Genomic DNA, 17,156 nt, shown 5'->3' with positions numbered 1-17,156 from the left:
CCCCGGCCTCCCCGCGCCCCCGCCTCCTAGCCCGCAGCCCCGTCCTCCGCCTCCGCCCTGACCTCCCGCGCGCTCCCCGCTACCGGCCCCTCAAGCCCGGGCCTCCCCGCCTGCAGTCGCGGTCTCTCCGCGCGCCCGGCCTCCCCGCGCGCCCGGGTCTCCCCGCTCGCAGCCCAGGTCTCTCCGCGCGCCCCGGCCTCCCCACGCGCCCGGGTCTCCCCGCCCGCAGCCCAGGTCTCTCCGCGCCAGGGACTCCGCGGGCGGGGCTGTAAGGCTGCACGAATGCTGTTTTGCAGGCGCCTCCATTTGCTGCACTAGTTCAGCCGCGTTTTCGTGCATGAGCGGGAGACGGGGGCTCGACCAGCCAAGGAGAGAGTCCCTCGGCCTCAGGAAGGACGCCCGGGAGGCCGGGCTGGAAGGATGAGGAGCTGCTGCCGGAGACTTCCGCAGCAGCAGGAGGGATTGGAGTTAGACTCGGGGAAGGAGGTCCGGGCTGCGAGGTGAGGAGCCTGGAGCGGGTTACGCTGGAGGCGCGCCTGGGGTAGGCGGGGAACGAGGACAGCCTGCTTCTCTGTCTGGCCTAGCGTGCCCTCCTCCTTCCTTTCTGCTGATGGGGCTCTGTCCTCCGAGAGCTGCTACAGGCATGCCCCGCCCCCTCCGGGAAGGCCCCCGGGACTTAAGTTAGCTCATTCATCAGGCATCCTTCTGCGCCGCCTGCGTGCCAGGTGCCAGGTCCCGGGGTGGCAAAGGCAGACCCGGCTGTCTGCTTAGGATGATCCGCACAGACCCCGAGCGGGATGCCCCGCTGCGAACAGTGTAGAAGGTGGGGCCCGAGCCCCCGCCCAAGCCTAGGGGCAGGTCTGAGAAATATAGAGGCCCGGCAGGTGTGCGCTGGCTGAACTCAGGGAACGTGGGGGCAGGTGGAGGAGAGATTGTATTCCAGGTGCTGGAGGCGGGAGGACACCCAGACACACTTGGAATACTTTGGTGTCATTCTGTATTGGTTTCTATGTTGCAGAGCAAGGGGGTCCAGAGACTGGAGTGTTTCTGATTGCCACTCAGTGGCCTTTGTTCTCTCTCCTGGCCTCACTGGTCTTCCTGTGAAATGGGAGTGAGCTGGAGCCTTATGCAGACTGGAGTCCAAGGCCCTCATGTTTCCCCATTCGCCCTTCCCTTGAGTCCCACAGTGCAGAGTCAGGGTTACTGCTCCCTGATGTCGCCCTGTGTGTGTTCACTGGGGAGGTGCAGGTGTGACTGCGCCAGAGTCCCCCCACCTCACTTCTGACGTAGGAAGGGCCGTGAGCAGTACACGGTTGCCTTCATCATGGTTTGAAGAGGACAAGGGGGTGGGGTAGAGGCTCGATGGAAGGCCAGTGCATCTTTAAACACATCCTAAAGTTTGCCATCCAGACTTGGGGGCAAGTTGGGTGGAGGCTGGTCTGAAAGCACTGATGTTTTTACATACGTAGTTACCTTCTGCTCTACACTCAGGATGTACCTACCTCTTTTGACTCTTCCCATCTTATGCGTGGGCATCATCTGGGCTGTGTGCTTTATCCCCCTGGATTCTGCTGGGTGCCATTAATTCTTGCTCTGTGTGAGTCCAGATCCAGCACCGATGGCTGGCCCTGGGCACCAGCATGGCTGATTTCTGGTCCTGGATCCTCTTTGAAGGCTCCTCCCAGGCACCCCAGGCATGTCTGTGTCTTTCCAGCTCCTTTTGTAAAGGTTTCAAGGGCAAGAACGGGGACTTTGGCTGCTAAGCCTCAAGATAGCGGCCTATTCACTTGTCCTGTCCAGGAGGACCTGGCCACGGAAGGTACCAATGAGTCTCAATTCAGTCTCTACCCTGCATGTGGCCCTGTCGGGCTCCCTGGATGCCTGAAATGCCCGTGATGTGTTGATATGCTAGCGCTTCTCTCCCAGATCCTCCGCCTCATTTGGCTGCCCCGTTAGGGAAATCCTGTCATGATGCTCTTGTGTTGGGGGGGGGGGGTGTCTTCCCTATCTCCCCTTGTGCAAGGGCCAGCCACAGTGACCCTTGTCCCATGTCCGAGGACTTGTCCCACGGGCTGGTCTCTGCGGGTTTTGTCACTTTCCCCATCACTGCCCCCCAAAAACTGCCACAGGAGACCAGAACATTGAAGCCAGTGATTTCTGTTTGGAAATAGGGTCGTCCTCTGCTGCTGACCCCCATCAAATCCCATCATGCCCACAGCCCTGTGTCCCCGAGTCTTGGCTCCGAAAGAAAGCGAGGAGCCCAGGAAAATGAGGAGCCCACCAGGAGAGAACCCTAGCCCCCAGGGCGAGCTTCCCAGCCCCGAGTCCTCCCGCCGCCTCTTCCGCCGTTTTCGCTACCAGGAGGCGGCGGGCCCCCGGGAGGCCCTGCGCCGCCTCTGGGACCTGTGCCAGGGCTGGCTGAGGCCCGACAGACACACCAAGGAACAGATCCTGGAGCGACTGGTGCTGGAGCAGTTCCTGGCCATCCTGCCCCGTGAGATCCAGGGCTGGGTGCGGGCCCAGGAGCCTGAGAGTGGTGATCAGGCTGTGGCGGCCGTGGAGGCGCTGGAGCGGGAGCCTGGGCGGCCCTGGCAGTGGGTGAGCAGTGGGACACAGCGGGGCTGGGCAGCACTGGTGGGGAGGGTGCCTCGGGGCCCCTGGCTGCGGAGAAGTTCTGTGTAGAGCCCCACACTTCAGCAAGGCTCACACTGGAGTTTGGTTTCCCAAGAAAGCAGGTTCCATTCCTTGAGGGTCCTGCTTTGGGGCATGGTTCTGTCCTATGCGGGGCCCTGGCGGAGCCTATGGCGGTCACTGTGCAGGACCTCTCCACCTCGCCCTGAACACCCTCTCTGTGATTGCAGCTCAAGCACTGTGAAGACCCCGTGGTGATTGATGATGGCGAAGGCCCTCCAGACCGAGAGCCGGAGCGGCTGCCGGCAGAAGCCCAGAGCGACCTTGCAAAGAGCCAGGACAGCCAGCCCACGGCCGTAGCACAGGGCTCTGGGCTCCCGAGCAGAACCCCGGGCCAGCCCGGTGGGGATCCAGGTACTCAGTGGGGTTACCCCTCCCTGTGCCTCTGGCTCTGGACTTGGGTTTTTCTTGCTCATCCCCTGAAGAGCCGTGAACTGTTTCCATGGTCTGGGTCCTTCTCTAGAGCAATTCAGTCAGGATCTCCTGAGGATGTGTGCCCCCTTCACTGTGGTAAATCCACACAGAGCGACCAGGGCTATGGGTGGGTGTCTGAGGCCGCACCATCTCCTCTTCTTGAGGGTGCATCTCCAGACTTGGTCGGTTTGGGGAGACGCCTGTGTGGGTGGCTGAGCACAGCCACATCTTGTGTCTCTGAACCTCCTTCCCCAGCGAAGAAATAGCTGCTCTCCGGATTTGTTAGGAAGCTGCAAGGAAATCTACAAGTGCTTCAGAGGGAACAGGGTGGGTTTTTCAGGCCTGAATGTTGCCTGGACCTATTTGGCTATCTGTACAAAGAGTGCCAGTGGTGGCTTGAGGCAGGTGGCTTTGAGTCCTCTAGCTATGACTGAGAGCACTCTCCAAGTCCTGGTTTCCTGGCCCACCCTTTGGGGATAATCATCACCCATATGGGTCTTTTGAGAATTAAAGGACTTTACCCATAGAATGCTGAGAGCGGAGACCCTGAGCCCTTCTTGACTTTTGGTCGCGGTAACCACCATGGGAAGTTGTGGTTGAGGGGAGTGACCCCTGTGGGGTGCAGGTTGGTGTGGGCAGATTCCCCACGTTGTACTGTAGTTACGCATGCCATAGGAAGCCGGGAGTGCACTTCTGTGACTCACAGAAGTGATCCTTTATAAGCTTTTCAGTTAAAAAAAAAAAAAAAACATATTAAGTTTCTTTTTGGGTGGAGTTAATCTGACTTTAGTACAGATGTCCAGGCACGCTGGCCTTGTGTTAGTTTGCTAGGGATTGCTTGGCAAAGCATCGTACCGGGCAGGCCCAACAATGCAGGTTTACATCCTCAGAGTTCTGCGGGATAGACGTTCTAAACCAAGGTGCAGGCAGGCTCGCTTTCCCGTGAGGCTCCTTCCTTGGCTTGTTGATCACTGTGGTCTCCCTGCATCTCCAAACGGTTGTCCTAATCTCTATTTATAAGGACACGAGTCGTTGGAGCAGGGCCCACCCTTGTGACCTCACGTTAACTCATTACCTCTTGAGAGATCTCTCTAAATGCAGTCATATTCTGAGGTACTAGGATTGGGACACAACTCAGCCCAGAACTTATTCTCCCAGATAAACCTTGTGTGTGCACACAGCCTGGGTCGTGTCCTGGGAGGGTCTTCAGGAGAGCGGATAGGAGATCCAGGTGCTGCACCAGCCCAGGCAGGTGAGCCAGGTGCTCCAAGGGGCTTTGGGTCAGATAGGTCAGCTCCAGTATTTCCCCGGACAACAGTAAATGGACAGAGTAGGCATGATGCGAGTTAGTTATCAGGAAGACCTTAAAATTCATCATTGACTTGTGGGGATGAGCCTCCAGTAGCAGCTATACAGTTCCTATGTTGTTGGTTTTTTTTTTGTTTTTTTTTCCTAAGTTTATTTATTTATTTAGAGAGTGAGAATGGGATAGCATAAGCAGGGGAGGGGCAGAGAGAGGGTGAGAGAGAGAATGCCAGACAGCCTCAGCACAGTCAGCACGGAGCTTGACTCAGAGCTTAAACTCCCAACCGTGAGCTCATGACCTGAGCAGAAATCCAGAGTTTGACACTTGACCACCTGAGCCACCCAGGCGCCCCAGTGTAGTTGCTAATCTTGAAGGTCTTCCTCAAAAGCTAGATATTGTTTGGAGACAGAGCTCTGCAGAGGGATGTGCATAGTGTCCCTGCACTCATTTCTTCTGGGGACATGTAAGGCAGGGCTGTAGTCCCTCCCTCAGAAGGCAGCAGGTAAGAGAGCATATTAAATCACCCCCTACTCCAATCCTGAGCTTCCACAGCTGGGGCAGCCAGACATCACCACAGGATAAACTGGCACCACAGGATAAACGGGCACCACAGGATAAACTGGCACAGGTGTCTTGCCTGTGCCATGACGAAAGCTTCGTGTCCCAGGTCCGAAAGGTAAGGGACACTGGCTTCCAGTGTTAGCTTTGGCAGTGATTAATACGTGACCTAGGGTCAGCCTCTGGGATTTCCTCTCAACCAGGAGATGGTAGTACAGCTTTCCAAGTCTCACTCTGTAAAAGGAGCATATTGTTTTTTTAAAGTTTACTTATTTTTCGGAGAGAGAGAATCCCAAGCAGGCTCCACACCATCAGTGCGGAGCCCGATGTGAGGCTCAAACTCACAAACTGCGAGATCGTGACCCGAGCCAAAATCGAGAGTTGGAGACTTAATCGACTAAGCCACCCAGATGCCCCAAAAGGAGCGCATTCTAAAACACAGCTCGGGTTCACACAGCAACTCCCTGCCAGGTACGTGGCTCCCCCCGCCCCCCGCCGGCTAGCAGAAGCCTGAGGCAGGCAATAAGTCCCAGCCAGAGGAGGGACGTCATAGGAGAATATAGCAGAGGTCCCAGCAGCTCAAGTTGAGGGCAGGTGAGATGACTCTAATCGCACACTCTGCACTTTGATGTGACAGTAGCTCTTCCAGGAGTACCTCACAGCTGCTTCTTCATGCAGCTTTGCAATTTATGAACTTAAAAATCTATAGATGATAGTGGAGTCTACAATCATGTTCATTACTAGCAGCTCTTACTGGCACCACAGCCCCGTAGAGCTTTAACCTTTATTTTCCCCCATATCGCGGTTGAAGCTGAGATCCCTGAACCCATGGAAAGTTGCAGAGCTACCTGATGGCAGCATACAGTTATCCTGATGAGCTGAGTAAATACACAGATTTGCTAACCTACTGTATTGTCCACCTGAAACTAATATAACGCTGTATGTGTACTATACTGGAATTAAAATTTAAAAAAATAAAATAATAGTGGCACCTGGGTAGCTCAGTCAGCTGAGCATCTGACTCTTGATTTCAGTTCAGGTCATGATCGCAGGGTCATGGGTTTGAGCCCCATGTTGGGCTCTACACTGAGCATGGAGCCTCCTTGGGATTTTCTCTGTCTCCTCTGCCCCTCCCTGCTCATACTCTTTCTCTTAAAAAAAAAATTAAAAAACGGGCACCTGGGTGGCTCAGTCAGTTAGGCGTCTGACTCCGACTCAGGTCATGATTTCATGGTTTGTGACTTCAAGCCCTGCATTGGGCTCTGTGCTGACCGCTCAGAACCTGGAGCCTGGTTTGGATTTTGTGTCTCCCCCTCTCTCTGCCCCTCCCCCGCTCATTCTCTCTCTCTTTCTCTCTCTCTTTCTCACCCTCTCCCTCTCTCTCTCTGCCAAAAATAAACATTAAAAAATTGTTTAAAAATTGGGGGCACTTGGGTGGCTCAGTTGGTCAGGCGTCCAACTTTGGCTCAGGTCATGATCTCATGGTTTGTGGGTTTGAGTCCCGCATTGGGCTCTGTGCTGACAGCTCAGAGCCTGGAGCCTGCTTCAGATTCTATATCTCCCTCTCTCTCTGTCCCTCTCCTGCTGACACTGTGCAACTCTCTCAAAAATAAATAAGCATTAAAAAAATTTTATTAAAAAACATCACATATTATATACAAAAAAGCTCCCTAGTGACCGAGCGCACATGACCCAGGCATTCCCCCCTGAAGCCTTCTCATTGGTGACATAAATTCTTGTGGTTCACAAGTGCTTTACCCCTTTGACGTCTTGCAGCCCTCCTCTTGCAGATGAGAAGAGACCTGAGATTTATGAATCCACGTTTCCTCTCTTTCAGTTCTGCAAGAGCCTGCCCTTCTTCAGGAGGCAAGTCTGAGGGATACACAGCAGGTAACCGCCCTGCAGCTGCCCCCGGTGAGTGATGTGTGGACAGCCCTTGAAGAACCCCATCTCTGCCCGCCAGCTGTGATGGTGGGAGACAGATGTCCTCCCCCTGTGTGTTAGGGTTTCCCCCTTGTGAAAAAAGGGAGACCTCTCTTTTCATACTTCACAGGATACTGTCTTATGCAGTGATAACCACAGTGATTGTATTTAGGAAATGGAGGAAAAGCAGAGATCATGTCAGTGCTGTACGCAAGCGGGCATGTTGTTGGGGAGTTTCCTGGGCGTTTTTCCCTGTTGTGATTCTGCACAAGGCCATGCAAGGCTTCCCTTGTTGGGCGTCCCTGTGGGATGGAAAGCTGGTCCGATAGGGGGTCTCACGCACTTCCTTCCAGCCCCATTGCCTCTAGCCACGGTTTCTCATCACACCCCTTGTTTCTCTCTAATGATGTCTGCTGGCTGGCACGCGACTTGGGTATTACAGCCTGGTCTGGTTGCACGAGAAAGTGCATGACAAGAAGGTGTGGACCTTGTCTGGTTATTGTTCCTTACAGATGGAGGGCCATCTGAAGGATGGTAGACACACAGTAATCACGTCCCAAGGTTGCTCTCGGCAATCCTAAACACGATGCATCCCGCGTAACCTGAAGCCTGGGTACGTGGTACCGGGCACATGGGGTGGGGCGCCTCCTTTCCCCAAGAGCTGCGTTCGTGGGCTCTGTTCACGTGTGTCAGCATCTCCCATGTAGTGTGGTGGCTGCTGAGCACAAGTGTGAGCCCAAGGAAGGAAAATTCAGGTTTCTTATTAAAGATTGAGACTTTTGGCCAGTATGACACACAGAGATGCTGTGACCTTAGTATCTAATGAGCCTTGGTATTCGTCTTTGAATTTCTCTACGTTCCTGTACCCCAACCAAGGTATTCGTCTTTGAATTTCTCTGCGTTCCTGTAAAGGCCCCAGTAAACAGGAGACAGATTTTGGTAAGTCAGTGCTGTTTCATCACTCTGCTGAAGATCGTTTCTGCTCAGTGCAGTGAAAGTCTTCATCACGAAGGTTTTTGTTTCTCAGTCTTTCTAACATTTTTTTTAAGTTTATTTATTTTGAGAGAGAGAGCGAGAGTGAAGGAGGGAGTGGCAGAGTGAGAGAAAGAGAATCCCAAGCAGACTCTCTGCATGTGGCTTGAACTCACAATCTGTGAGATCATGACCTGAGTGGAAATTAAGAATCAGACACTTAACCGACTGAGCCCCCCCCCCCCAGGCACCCCTTAGTTTCAATTGTAGTAAAATACATGTTACATAAAATTTACCATCTTAACTATTTTTATGTACTGTAGTGTTTTTAAGTGTTTAGTAATACACATATTCACACTGTCATGCAGCCCACCTCCAGAACTTTCTCATCTTTCCAAACTGAAACTCCTCACTGGTTCCAGGAATAGCTCCCCGTGTCCCCAGAGAGATGACCATTCTATTTTATGAACTCAGCTACCCTAACTAGCTTGCATAAGAATTACACCTTTGTGACTGGCTTGTTTCATGTAGTATAGGGACTTCAGGGTCCGTCCATACCGTATCCTGTGACAGGACTTCCCTTTCTGAGGCTGGATAATATCCAATAGTGTGTGTATAATGCATGTTGTTTATTCATTTTTGGTGGACCCTTGGTTTGTGTCCAGCTGTTGTGAATAATGCTGCTGTGAACGTGGGTACATGTAATGTTTATCTTTTTTCTTTGAGTAACTACCTTCGCATGCAGTTGTGAGAAATATCAGAGATCCCTTGTACTCTTTACGCTAAATGGTAATGTCTTGTGAAAACACAGCCCGAGGCTACAGCCAGCGCACTGGTGTTGATACACACATCATACAGAACATTTGTGTCACCACGATCATCCCTCCTGTTGCTTTTTATCGTGAAATCCATGGCTCCTTCACGCCGTCCTCTCGTTGGCCACACTAACCACAGATGTTGTCAACTTCACGAACGTTGTATAGACGGACCCCTGCCTTTGGGGGTTGACTGTTCAGTCGGCACGGTCTGAAGAACTGTTTATTTCTGAGTGGAATTCCATGGTCCAGATACACCACATTTTTTTGCCCATGCACTTGTTGAACAACCTCTGGGTTGTTTTCTAGTTTGGGCCATTCTGCCTAATGCTGTTGTAAATATTTGTAAGGTTTTTATGTGAGCGTCACTTTGTGTCTCTGGGGTAAATGCCCAGGTATATAGTCCCTGGGTTGTGTGCTAAGTGCGAATTTAGTTTTGTTTTCCGGAGGGACTCTATGCCATCCCATTCCCATGAGCAGTGTGTGAGTAATCTACATTCTCGCTGCCACCGTTTACTGTTTGCACTGTTTTGTTTTTTTTTTAAGCTGTTCTGATGGGTGTGCTGTGATGTCTCATTATGGTTTACATTTTCATTCCATGAGGGCTAATAATGTTGGGCATCTTTTCCTGTGCGGATCTGGCCTCTGAATATCCTGTCATCTTCTATGGAATATTTCATCACGACTTTTGCTCATGTTCTAATGGGACCATTTGCATTTTTCTCTTACTTTGAGAGTTCCTTATATGTCCCAGATATTTGACCTTTGTTGGATATGTGTTTTGTAAATGTTTCCTCTCATTCTGGAGCTTGACTTTCCTTCCCTTTGACAGGGTCTTCCCACCCCCTCCCCCCTGCCCCCAACCAAAGTTTCATCCATTTTATTTTACTGTATTTAATTTTTATTTATTTTTTTTTATTAAAGTATAGTTGAAGCCCAAAAGTTTTTAATGTTCATTTACTCCAAATTGTCAGTTTTTCCTTTTAAGGATCATGCTTTTGGTGTAAAGTCTAAGAATTCTTTGCCTGGTCTTCAATCTCAAAAACTTCATCCTATATTTTTGCCTAAAAGTTATATAGTTAAACATTTTCCATTTTAAGTCTATGATTGGTTTAATCCATGATCTGTGATCCAGTTGGATTTGAGTCCATGATCTCTAGCTTATTTATTTATGTATGTATGTAAGTTTCTTTATTTTGAGAGAGAGAGAGAGAGAAAGCAGGGGAGGGGCAGAGAGAGAGAGAGAGGAAGAGAGAATCCCAAGCAGTTTCCACACTGTGGAGCCCAATGTGGTGCTCCATCCCACAAACCCACGAGATCATGACCTGAGCTGGACACTCAATCGCCTGAGCCATCCAGGCGCCCCCGTGATCTCTAACTTATAAATGAGGTGTGACACATTAGTTGTGGCTTATTTGTTTGTGCCAGTGGATGTCTGGTTCCAGCCCCATTTGTTGGAAAGGTTTTCGGGGCTCCTGGGTAGCTCAGTGGGTTTAGGGTCTCACTCTTGGCTCTGGCTCAGGTCGTGATCTCACAGTTCGTGAGATCGAGCCCTCCGTCAGGATCTGTGCTGTCAGCATGGAGCCTGCTTGGAATTCTGTCTCTCCCTCTCTCTCTCTCTGCCCTCCTCTGTGCTCTCTCAAAATAAGGAAGTAAACTTTTTTTTTTTTTTTAAAAAGGAAGATTTTCTTCCCTCCATTGAATTGCTTTTGCTCCTTCGTCAAACATCACTCGAGGGGCACCTGGGTGGCTCAGTTGGTTGAGCGTCTGACTTTTGATTGTGGCTCAGGTCATGATCCCAGGGCCTGAGATCTATCCCCACATCCATGCTGGGTGTGGAGCCTGCTTAAGATTCTCTGTCTCTCTTTCTGCCCCAGCCCTTTCGTGCACACACTCACGCTTTCTCTCTCTGTAAAAAAAGCAAAAACTCTGTTGAGCATATTTCTATAGGTCTTTTCCTGGGTTCTTTACTCTGTTTCATCGACCTAGGTCTGTCTCTACTGATACCGCACAGCTTTGATTACTGCGGCTATTTTCTAAGTCTTGGAAGTGGCGGCCTTGATTCCTCCCATTGTATTGTTTTCAGAAATTACTTCAGCTGTTTTAGTCCCTTTGTAAAATTTCTTTGTAAATTTTAGAATAATCTTGTCCATGTCTACAAAGAGTCTTACAGAGATTTCGATAGGAATTTTGTTTAGCCTGTATATCCATTTGGGGAGCATTGACATTTTCACCCATCTGAGTCATTCTGTCTGTGAATGTGGGATGCCTCTCCATTTACTTATTTCTTTCTCTCTCTCTCTTTTTTTTTTTAAGATTTTTTTATTTTTATTTTTTTAAAGTAATCTCTGTAGCCATTGTGGGACTAGAACTCACGACCTCGAGATCAAGAGGTGCACACTTCCCCAACTGAGCCAGTGGGCACCCCTCCATTTACTTACTTCTTTGATTTCTTTCATTAGTGCTGTGTGCTCCTTAGCTTGTAAGTAGCTGTGTACGTTTTGTTAAATTCATACCTAAGTACTTCACTTTTTGAGCAATTATAAATGATACTATTTTTTTTTTTTTTTTTAATTTTGATTTCTAGTATAAGACATGCAGTGGAAGGGAGCCTGAGTGGCTCAGACAGTTAAGTGTCTTGATTTTGGGTCAGGTCATGATCACAGGGTAATGAGTTCAAGCCCTGTATCAGGCTCGGCACTGACATTGTGGAGCCTGCTTGGGATTGTCTCTCCCTCTCTCTGCCACTCTCCCCTGCTCATGCGCACAGGCTTTCTCTGTCCCAAAATAAATAAATAAACTTAACAACAACAACAAAAAGAAATGCATTTGGTTCTTTTGTATGTTGATTTTGTATTCTGTGACCTTGCTGGATTGACACATTGTTTAAGGAGGGATTTTTGTTGGTTTGTTTTTAAATAGAGCCCTCTAGATTTTCTATGTAAACCATCATGCTATCTGCAAATAAAAACTTTTATTTCTTTCCAATTATATGCCTTTATATCCTTTTCTTGCTTCATTCAGCTGGTGAGGACTCTGATCATGTTGTTGAAAAGCACTGATGAGAGCAGATGTCCTTGTTCCCAATCTTAGAGAGAAAGCATTCAGTCTTTCACCATTTGGTATGTTAGCTGAGGGATTTTTGTAAATTCTCTTTATCCACTTGAGAAACCTCCTCAATTCCTGTTTCTCTGGAGTTTTTATCATGGGTGGTTATTGAATTTTGTCCAATGTTACGTGTTTTTGTTTCCATTAATCACATGAATTTTCTTGCGACTCTTAATATTGTGGGTTATGTTTATTGATTTTTGAATATTGAACCGGCCTTGCCTCCCTGGAATAAACGTCTTCTTGCCATGGAATAAACGTCTTCTTCTGTTGATATATTACTGGATTTTATTTGCTCTTACAGTTGAACATTGAACACATGAATTTGAACTGTTTGTCCACTTATACGAAGATTTTTTTTTGACAAATGCAGTACTTTACTGTAATGTATTTTCCTTGCGATTTTCTTAATAATGATCTCTTTTGTCACTTTATTGTAAGAATGCAGTGTATAATACATATAACATACAAAATATGGGTTAACTGTTTATATCATCGGTAAGTTTTCCTTGTAAAGAGCAGGTGATTAGTAAAGTTTTGAGGAAGTCAAAAGGTATACATGGATTTTCTGTTGTAGTGGGGGAGGGTCGGTGCCCCTAATCCCTGACTTGTTCAAGAGTCACCTGCATTTTAAGAATTTCTGTATCTATACTCATGGGTGAGTATGGTGAATCAGGAAGTGTCCCCTTTTATTTTCTAAAAGAGATTGTTTAGAATTGGTTTTATTTATTTGTTTATTATTTTTTAAATGTTATTTTAGAGAGAAAGAGAGTGTGCATGAGGTGGTGAGGGACAGAGAGAGAGAATCCCAATCCGGGGGTCCATGCTCAGTGCAGAGCCCGACCTGGTGCTCAATCTCACGACCCTGGGGTTGTGACCTGAGCTGAAAACCAAGAGCCAGAAACTCAACCCTGGGCCACCCAGGCGCCCCTAGACTTGGTTTTGATTCTTCAACATTTGGTAGCATACGATAGTGGAACCGTATGAATGGGAGATTTTGTCGGGGTGGGGGGGAAGTGGTATTTTAATTATAGAGCCAACTTCCTTAATGGTTACAGAGCTGTTCATGTGATCTGATGGTGGTTGAGTTTTGGTAGTACGCGCTTCTCAAGCAGTTGGCTCATTTCATTGAAGTTGTCAAATGTATTGCATTGTAGACTTTCTTGTGGTGTTCCTTTATCGTTTTGGTATGGGCATGGTCTGTGCTATTCCGGTTTCATTTCTGATACTGGAAATTTGTGTTTTTTCTCTCTCTCTCTCTTTTTTTTTTTCTATGTAAGTCTTGTTAGAGGTTTTCACTTTCACTGACCTTTTCAAAGAACTAGTTCATTGTTTCATTGGTTTTTCTTTGTTATTTTCCTGTTTTCAGTTTCGTTGATTTCTGCTCTCATCTTGACTGTTTTCTTCTTCCTACATGCTTTGGGTTTATTTTACTGTTTGCCTTCTAGGTTCGTGAGGTGGGAGCTTCAGTTATTGATTTGAGACTTTCCCTCAAATGTAAGCATTTTTTTTTTAATTTACATCCAAGTTAGCATACAGTGCAATAACGATTTCAGGAGTCAAATCCAATGATTCATCCCCTGTGTATAACACCCAGTGCTCATCCCAGCAAGTGTCTTCCTTAATGCCCCTTGCCCATTTAGCCCATCTCCCCTCCCACAACCCCTCCAGTAACCCTGTTTGTTCTCCATATTTAAGAGTCTCTTATGTTGTGTCCCCCTCCCTGTTTTTATATTATTTTTGCTTCCCTTCCCTTATGTTCATCTGTTTTGTATCTTAAAGTCCTCATATGAGTGAAGTCATATGATATTTGTCTTTCTCTGACTGACTAATTCCACTTAGCATAATACCCTCTAGTTCCATCCATGTAGTTGCAAATGCCAAGATTTCATTCTTTTTAATTGCCAAGTAATACTCCATTGTGTGTGTGTGCACATGTGTGTATACATACCATGTCTTCTTTATCCATTCATCCATCAATGGACATTTGGGCTCTTTCCATGCTTTGCCTTTGTTAATATATGTAAGCATTTTTTAATATAAGCATTTTAGTGCTGTAGATATCCCTCTGAGAACCACTTTGGCCATATCCCACAAGTTACAGTATGATGTGGTTTTACCTTCATTTATTTCAGTGTATTTTTTAATTTCTCTTGAGCCTTCTTTGACCCAAGGATTATTTTAAAATGTGGTATTTCATTTCCAAAGGCTTGAAGGTTTTCCCTTTATTTTCTTTTATAGATTTCTGGTTTGGTTCCATTATGATCCAAGAATATACTCTGTATTTCTTTCAAATTTGTTGGGAGTTTCTCCTCTCCCTCCAGGATTTTGATGACCCAGTGTATGGTCTGTCTTGGTATAGTCCTGTGCACACGTAAAAACAGGATATATATTCTGCTAGTGTTGGGTGAAGTGTTTTATAGAAGTTGATCAGAACCTCTTGTTTGGTGGTGCTATCAAGTTACTTTCTTCTTATTTTCTGTCAGTTGAGAGCGGGATATGGAAGTCAATAGTAATTGATTTGTCTGTTTTCCTTTGAGTTCTGTCAGTTTTTGCCTTGTATATTTTTCAGCTTTGTTGTTTGGTACATACACATTTAGGATTGCTATGCCTTCATGGACTACCCTTTTATTATATAACATCTCTAGTAATTTTCTTTGCTCTATCTCATTTGGTATTAATATACCTACTCTTGTTCCTTTTGATTAATGGTTGTGTAATGTATACTTTCCATCTTTGTACTTCGAACCTGCCAAATCATCATGTTTGAGGTGAGTTTCTTTTAGATAGCATATAGTTAGGGGCACCTGGGTGGCTCAGTCGGTTAAGCGTCTGACTCTTGGTTTCAGCTCATGGTCACGATAGCATGGTTCATGAGATCGAGCCCCACATGGGGTTCTGCGCTCACTTGAGAGCCTGCTTTGGGTCTTCTGTCTCCCCCTTTCTGGGCCTCTCCCACTTGTGCGCTCGCTCGCTCTCTCTCTCTCTCCCCCCCTAAAAAATAAATAAACATAAAAAATTTTAGATAGCCTATATTTGGGTCAGGTTTTTTGTTTTTTATTAATTTTAAATATATATTTTAAATTTTTTAAAGTTTACTTTATTATTTATTTGGGGAGATAAAGCACTGGTGGGGGAGGGGCAGAGTGGGAAGGAGAGAGCGAATCCCAAGCAGGCTCCATGCTGTCAGCACAGAGCCCAACTCAGGGCTCCATCTCACAAATCATGACCTGAGCCAATACCAAGAGTTAGACGCTTAACGTTTAACTGAGTGAGCCACCCAGGTGCCCCAGATCAGGTTTTTTAATCCCCTCTGCCAATCGCTGTGTTTTAAGTGATGAATTTAGGGGCACCTGACTGGCTCAGTTGGTAGAGCATCAGTTCTTGATCTCAGGGTCGTGAGTTCAAACCCCATGTGTGGTATAGAGTTTACTTTAAAAAAAAAATGTCTTATTTAGACCATTTATATTTTTTTAATTTTTTTTTTAATTTACATCCAAATTAGCATATGGTGCAACAGTGATTTCAGGAGTAGATTCCTTAGTGCCCCTTACCCATTTAGCCCATCCCCCCTCCCCCAACCCCTCCAGTAATCCTCTATTTGTTCTCCATATTTATGAGTCTCTTATGTTTTGTCCCCCTCCCTGTTTTTATATTATTTTTGCTTCCCTTCCTTTATGTTCATCTGTTTTGTCTCTTAAAGTCCTCATATGAGTGAAGTCATATGATATTTGTCTTTCTCTGACTAATTTCACTTAGCATAATGCTCTCCAGTTCCATCCACGTAGTTACAAATGACAAGATTTCATTCTTTTTGATTGCCAAGTAATACTCCATTGTGTGTGTGTGTGTGTGTGTGTGTGTGTGTGTGTGTGTGTGTGTGTGTGTATCTTTATCATCTTCTTTATTCATTCATCCATTGATGGACATTTGGACTCTTTCCATACTTTGGCTATTGTTGATAGTGCTGCTATAAACATGGGGGTGTACATGTCCCTTAGAAACAACGTACTTGTATCCCATGGATAAATGCCTAGTAGTGCAATTGCTGGGTCGTAGAGTAGTTCTATTTTTATTTTTGGGGGGGAACCTCTATACTGTTTTCCAGAGTGGCTGCACCAGTTTGCATTCCCATAGACCATTTATATTTTAATGTAATTATTGACATGCCTTTTTTCCCATTTGTTCTGTTTTTCGTTTCTCTTTTTTTTTCTTGCTTTGCTCTGGGTTACCTGAACATTCTGTAGCTTTCCATCTTGACTTACCCAGTGTGTTGTCAAGTATATGTCTTTATATTGTTAAAATATTCAGTGACACTTGTTACAGATGATAAGGCAGGCTTTATTCAGGACCACATGGGGAACATGGCAGGGATCGTGCAGTGGAGAGAGCTGGGGCTCACCTCCAAATACAGCAACGGCAAGTGGGAGTTTACAGCCAGGGAGCATGGGGTAGGGAGGTCTGTGGACAAAACATTACTAGGAGGAAACGTCAGGGATAAGATAGGGTTCCAGCTAAACTGACCTAACAGGATTCTCACCAAAGGCAGGCCACAGACATCAGACTTTACCAGGGGTGATGGACAATAAGGAACCTAATCAGGTATCAAGGGTTGGGGTTCTGGATAAACTGACTTATCAGCATTCTTACTAAACGTGCGTTTTGTTTTATATTATACAATTTTAAAAAGTTTTTAAAGGAATTTTTATTTTTTTTTAATATGTATTTATTTTGAGAGAGAGAGCACGCGTGTGCGTGAGCTCAGGAGGGACAGAAAGGGAGGGAGACAGAGACTCCCAAGCAGGATCCGTGCCACCAGTGCAGAGCCCAACATGGGGCTCGAACTCATGAACCATGACTGCGCTGAAATTGAAGAGTCGGACACTCAATCAACCGACTGAACCACCCAGGTGTCCAAAAATGTGTGTTTTATAAGGAGGTGCCTTATAGGAGGGCCACAGATGGCCCCAGGAGAAGATTCGGGAACCTGACTAAAGTTTGGTCAATCAAAGAATCTGTCATGCAGCTTTTTTAGTGATTGCTGTGGGTATTAAATTATGTATGTATGTATGTATGTATCTATATATATCTATATATATATATCTATATATATATATCTGTGTGCATATAGATGTATACAGATGTATATGTATTGATTTTATTGATTCAAACCAGAAATCAATATATCCATATCCAGATATACCTCTATATTATACATATAGATATAGAGAGAGATATTTATCTTATCACAGCCCTTAACATCCCTTCATCCCCCCCCCCTTTTGTATTAAAAGTGATTAGGGGTTGCCTGGGTGGCTCAGTTGATTGGGTGTCTTGAGTCTTGATTTTGGCTCAGGTCATGATCTCAG

General features: G+C 46.7%; 1 protein-coding gene across 7 annotated transcripts in view; it reads left to right on the top strand.

Moving 5' to 3' along the window:
• Positions 1–74: 74 nt before the first annotated feature.
• ZNF496 (zinc finger protein 496) overlaps positions 75–17,156 on the top strand; it is a 36,924-nt gene continuing 19,842 nt past the window's right edge. For 2 of the 7 annotated variants that reach the window (XM_040454453.1, XM_040454452.1), the window contains exons 1-5: positions 80–500; positions 1,715–1,819; positions 2,172–2,598; positions 2,862–3,045; positions 6,807–6,859. In XM_040454453.1, coding sequence (XP_040310387.1) covers positions 2,209–2,598; positions 2,862–3,045; positions 6,807–6,859 — 627 coding nt within the window. In that variant the 5' untranslated portion in view covers positions 80–500; positions 1,715–1,819; positions 2,172–2,208. Of the gene's footprint in view, positions 501–1,714; positions 1,820–2,171; positions 2,599–2,861; positions 3,046–6,806; positions 6,884–7,768; positions 7,832–17,156 lie in introns of all 7 variants that reach the window. The other 5 variants (XM_040454449.1, XM_040454448.1, XM_040454447.1 and 2 more) reach the window with 5 other exon arrangements.

This window comes from Herpailurus yagouaroundi, unplaced genomic scaffold (assembly GCF_014898765.1).
Source record: "Herpailurus yagouaroundi ecotype Mexico unplaced genomic scaffold, PumYag 212, whole genome shotgun sequence".
In the NCBI taxonomy this organism is placed as follows: Eukaryota; Metazoa; Chordata; class Mammalia; order Carnivora; family Felidae; genus Herpailurus; species Herpailurus yagouaroundi.
Note: the sequence above shows the minus strand (reverse complement) of the source record. Positions and strands in the feature narration are given on the sequence as shown.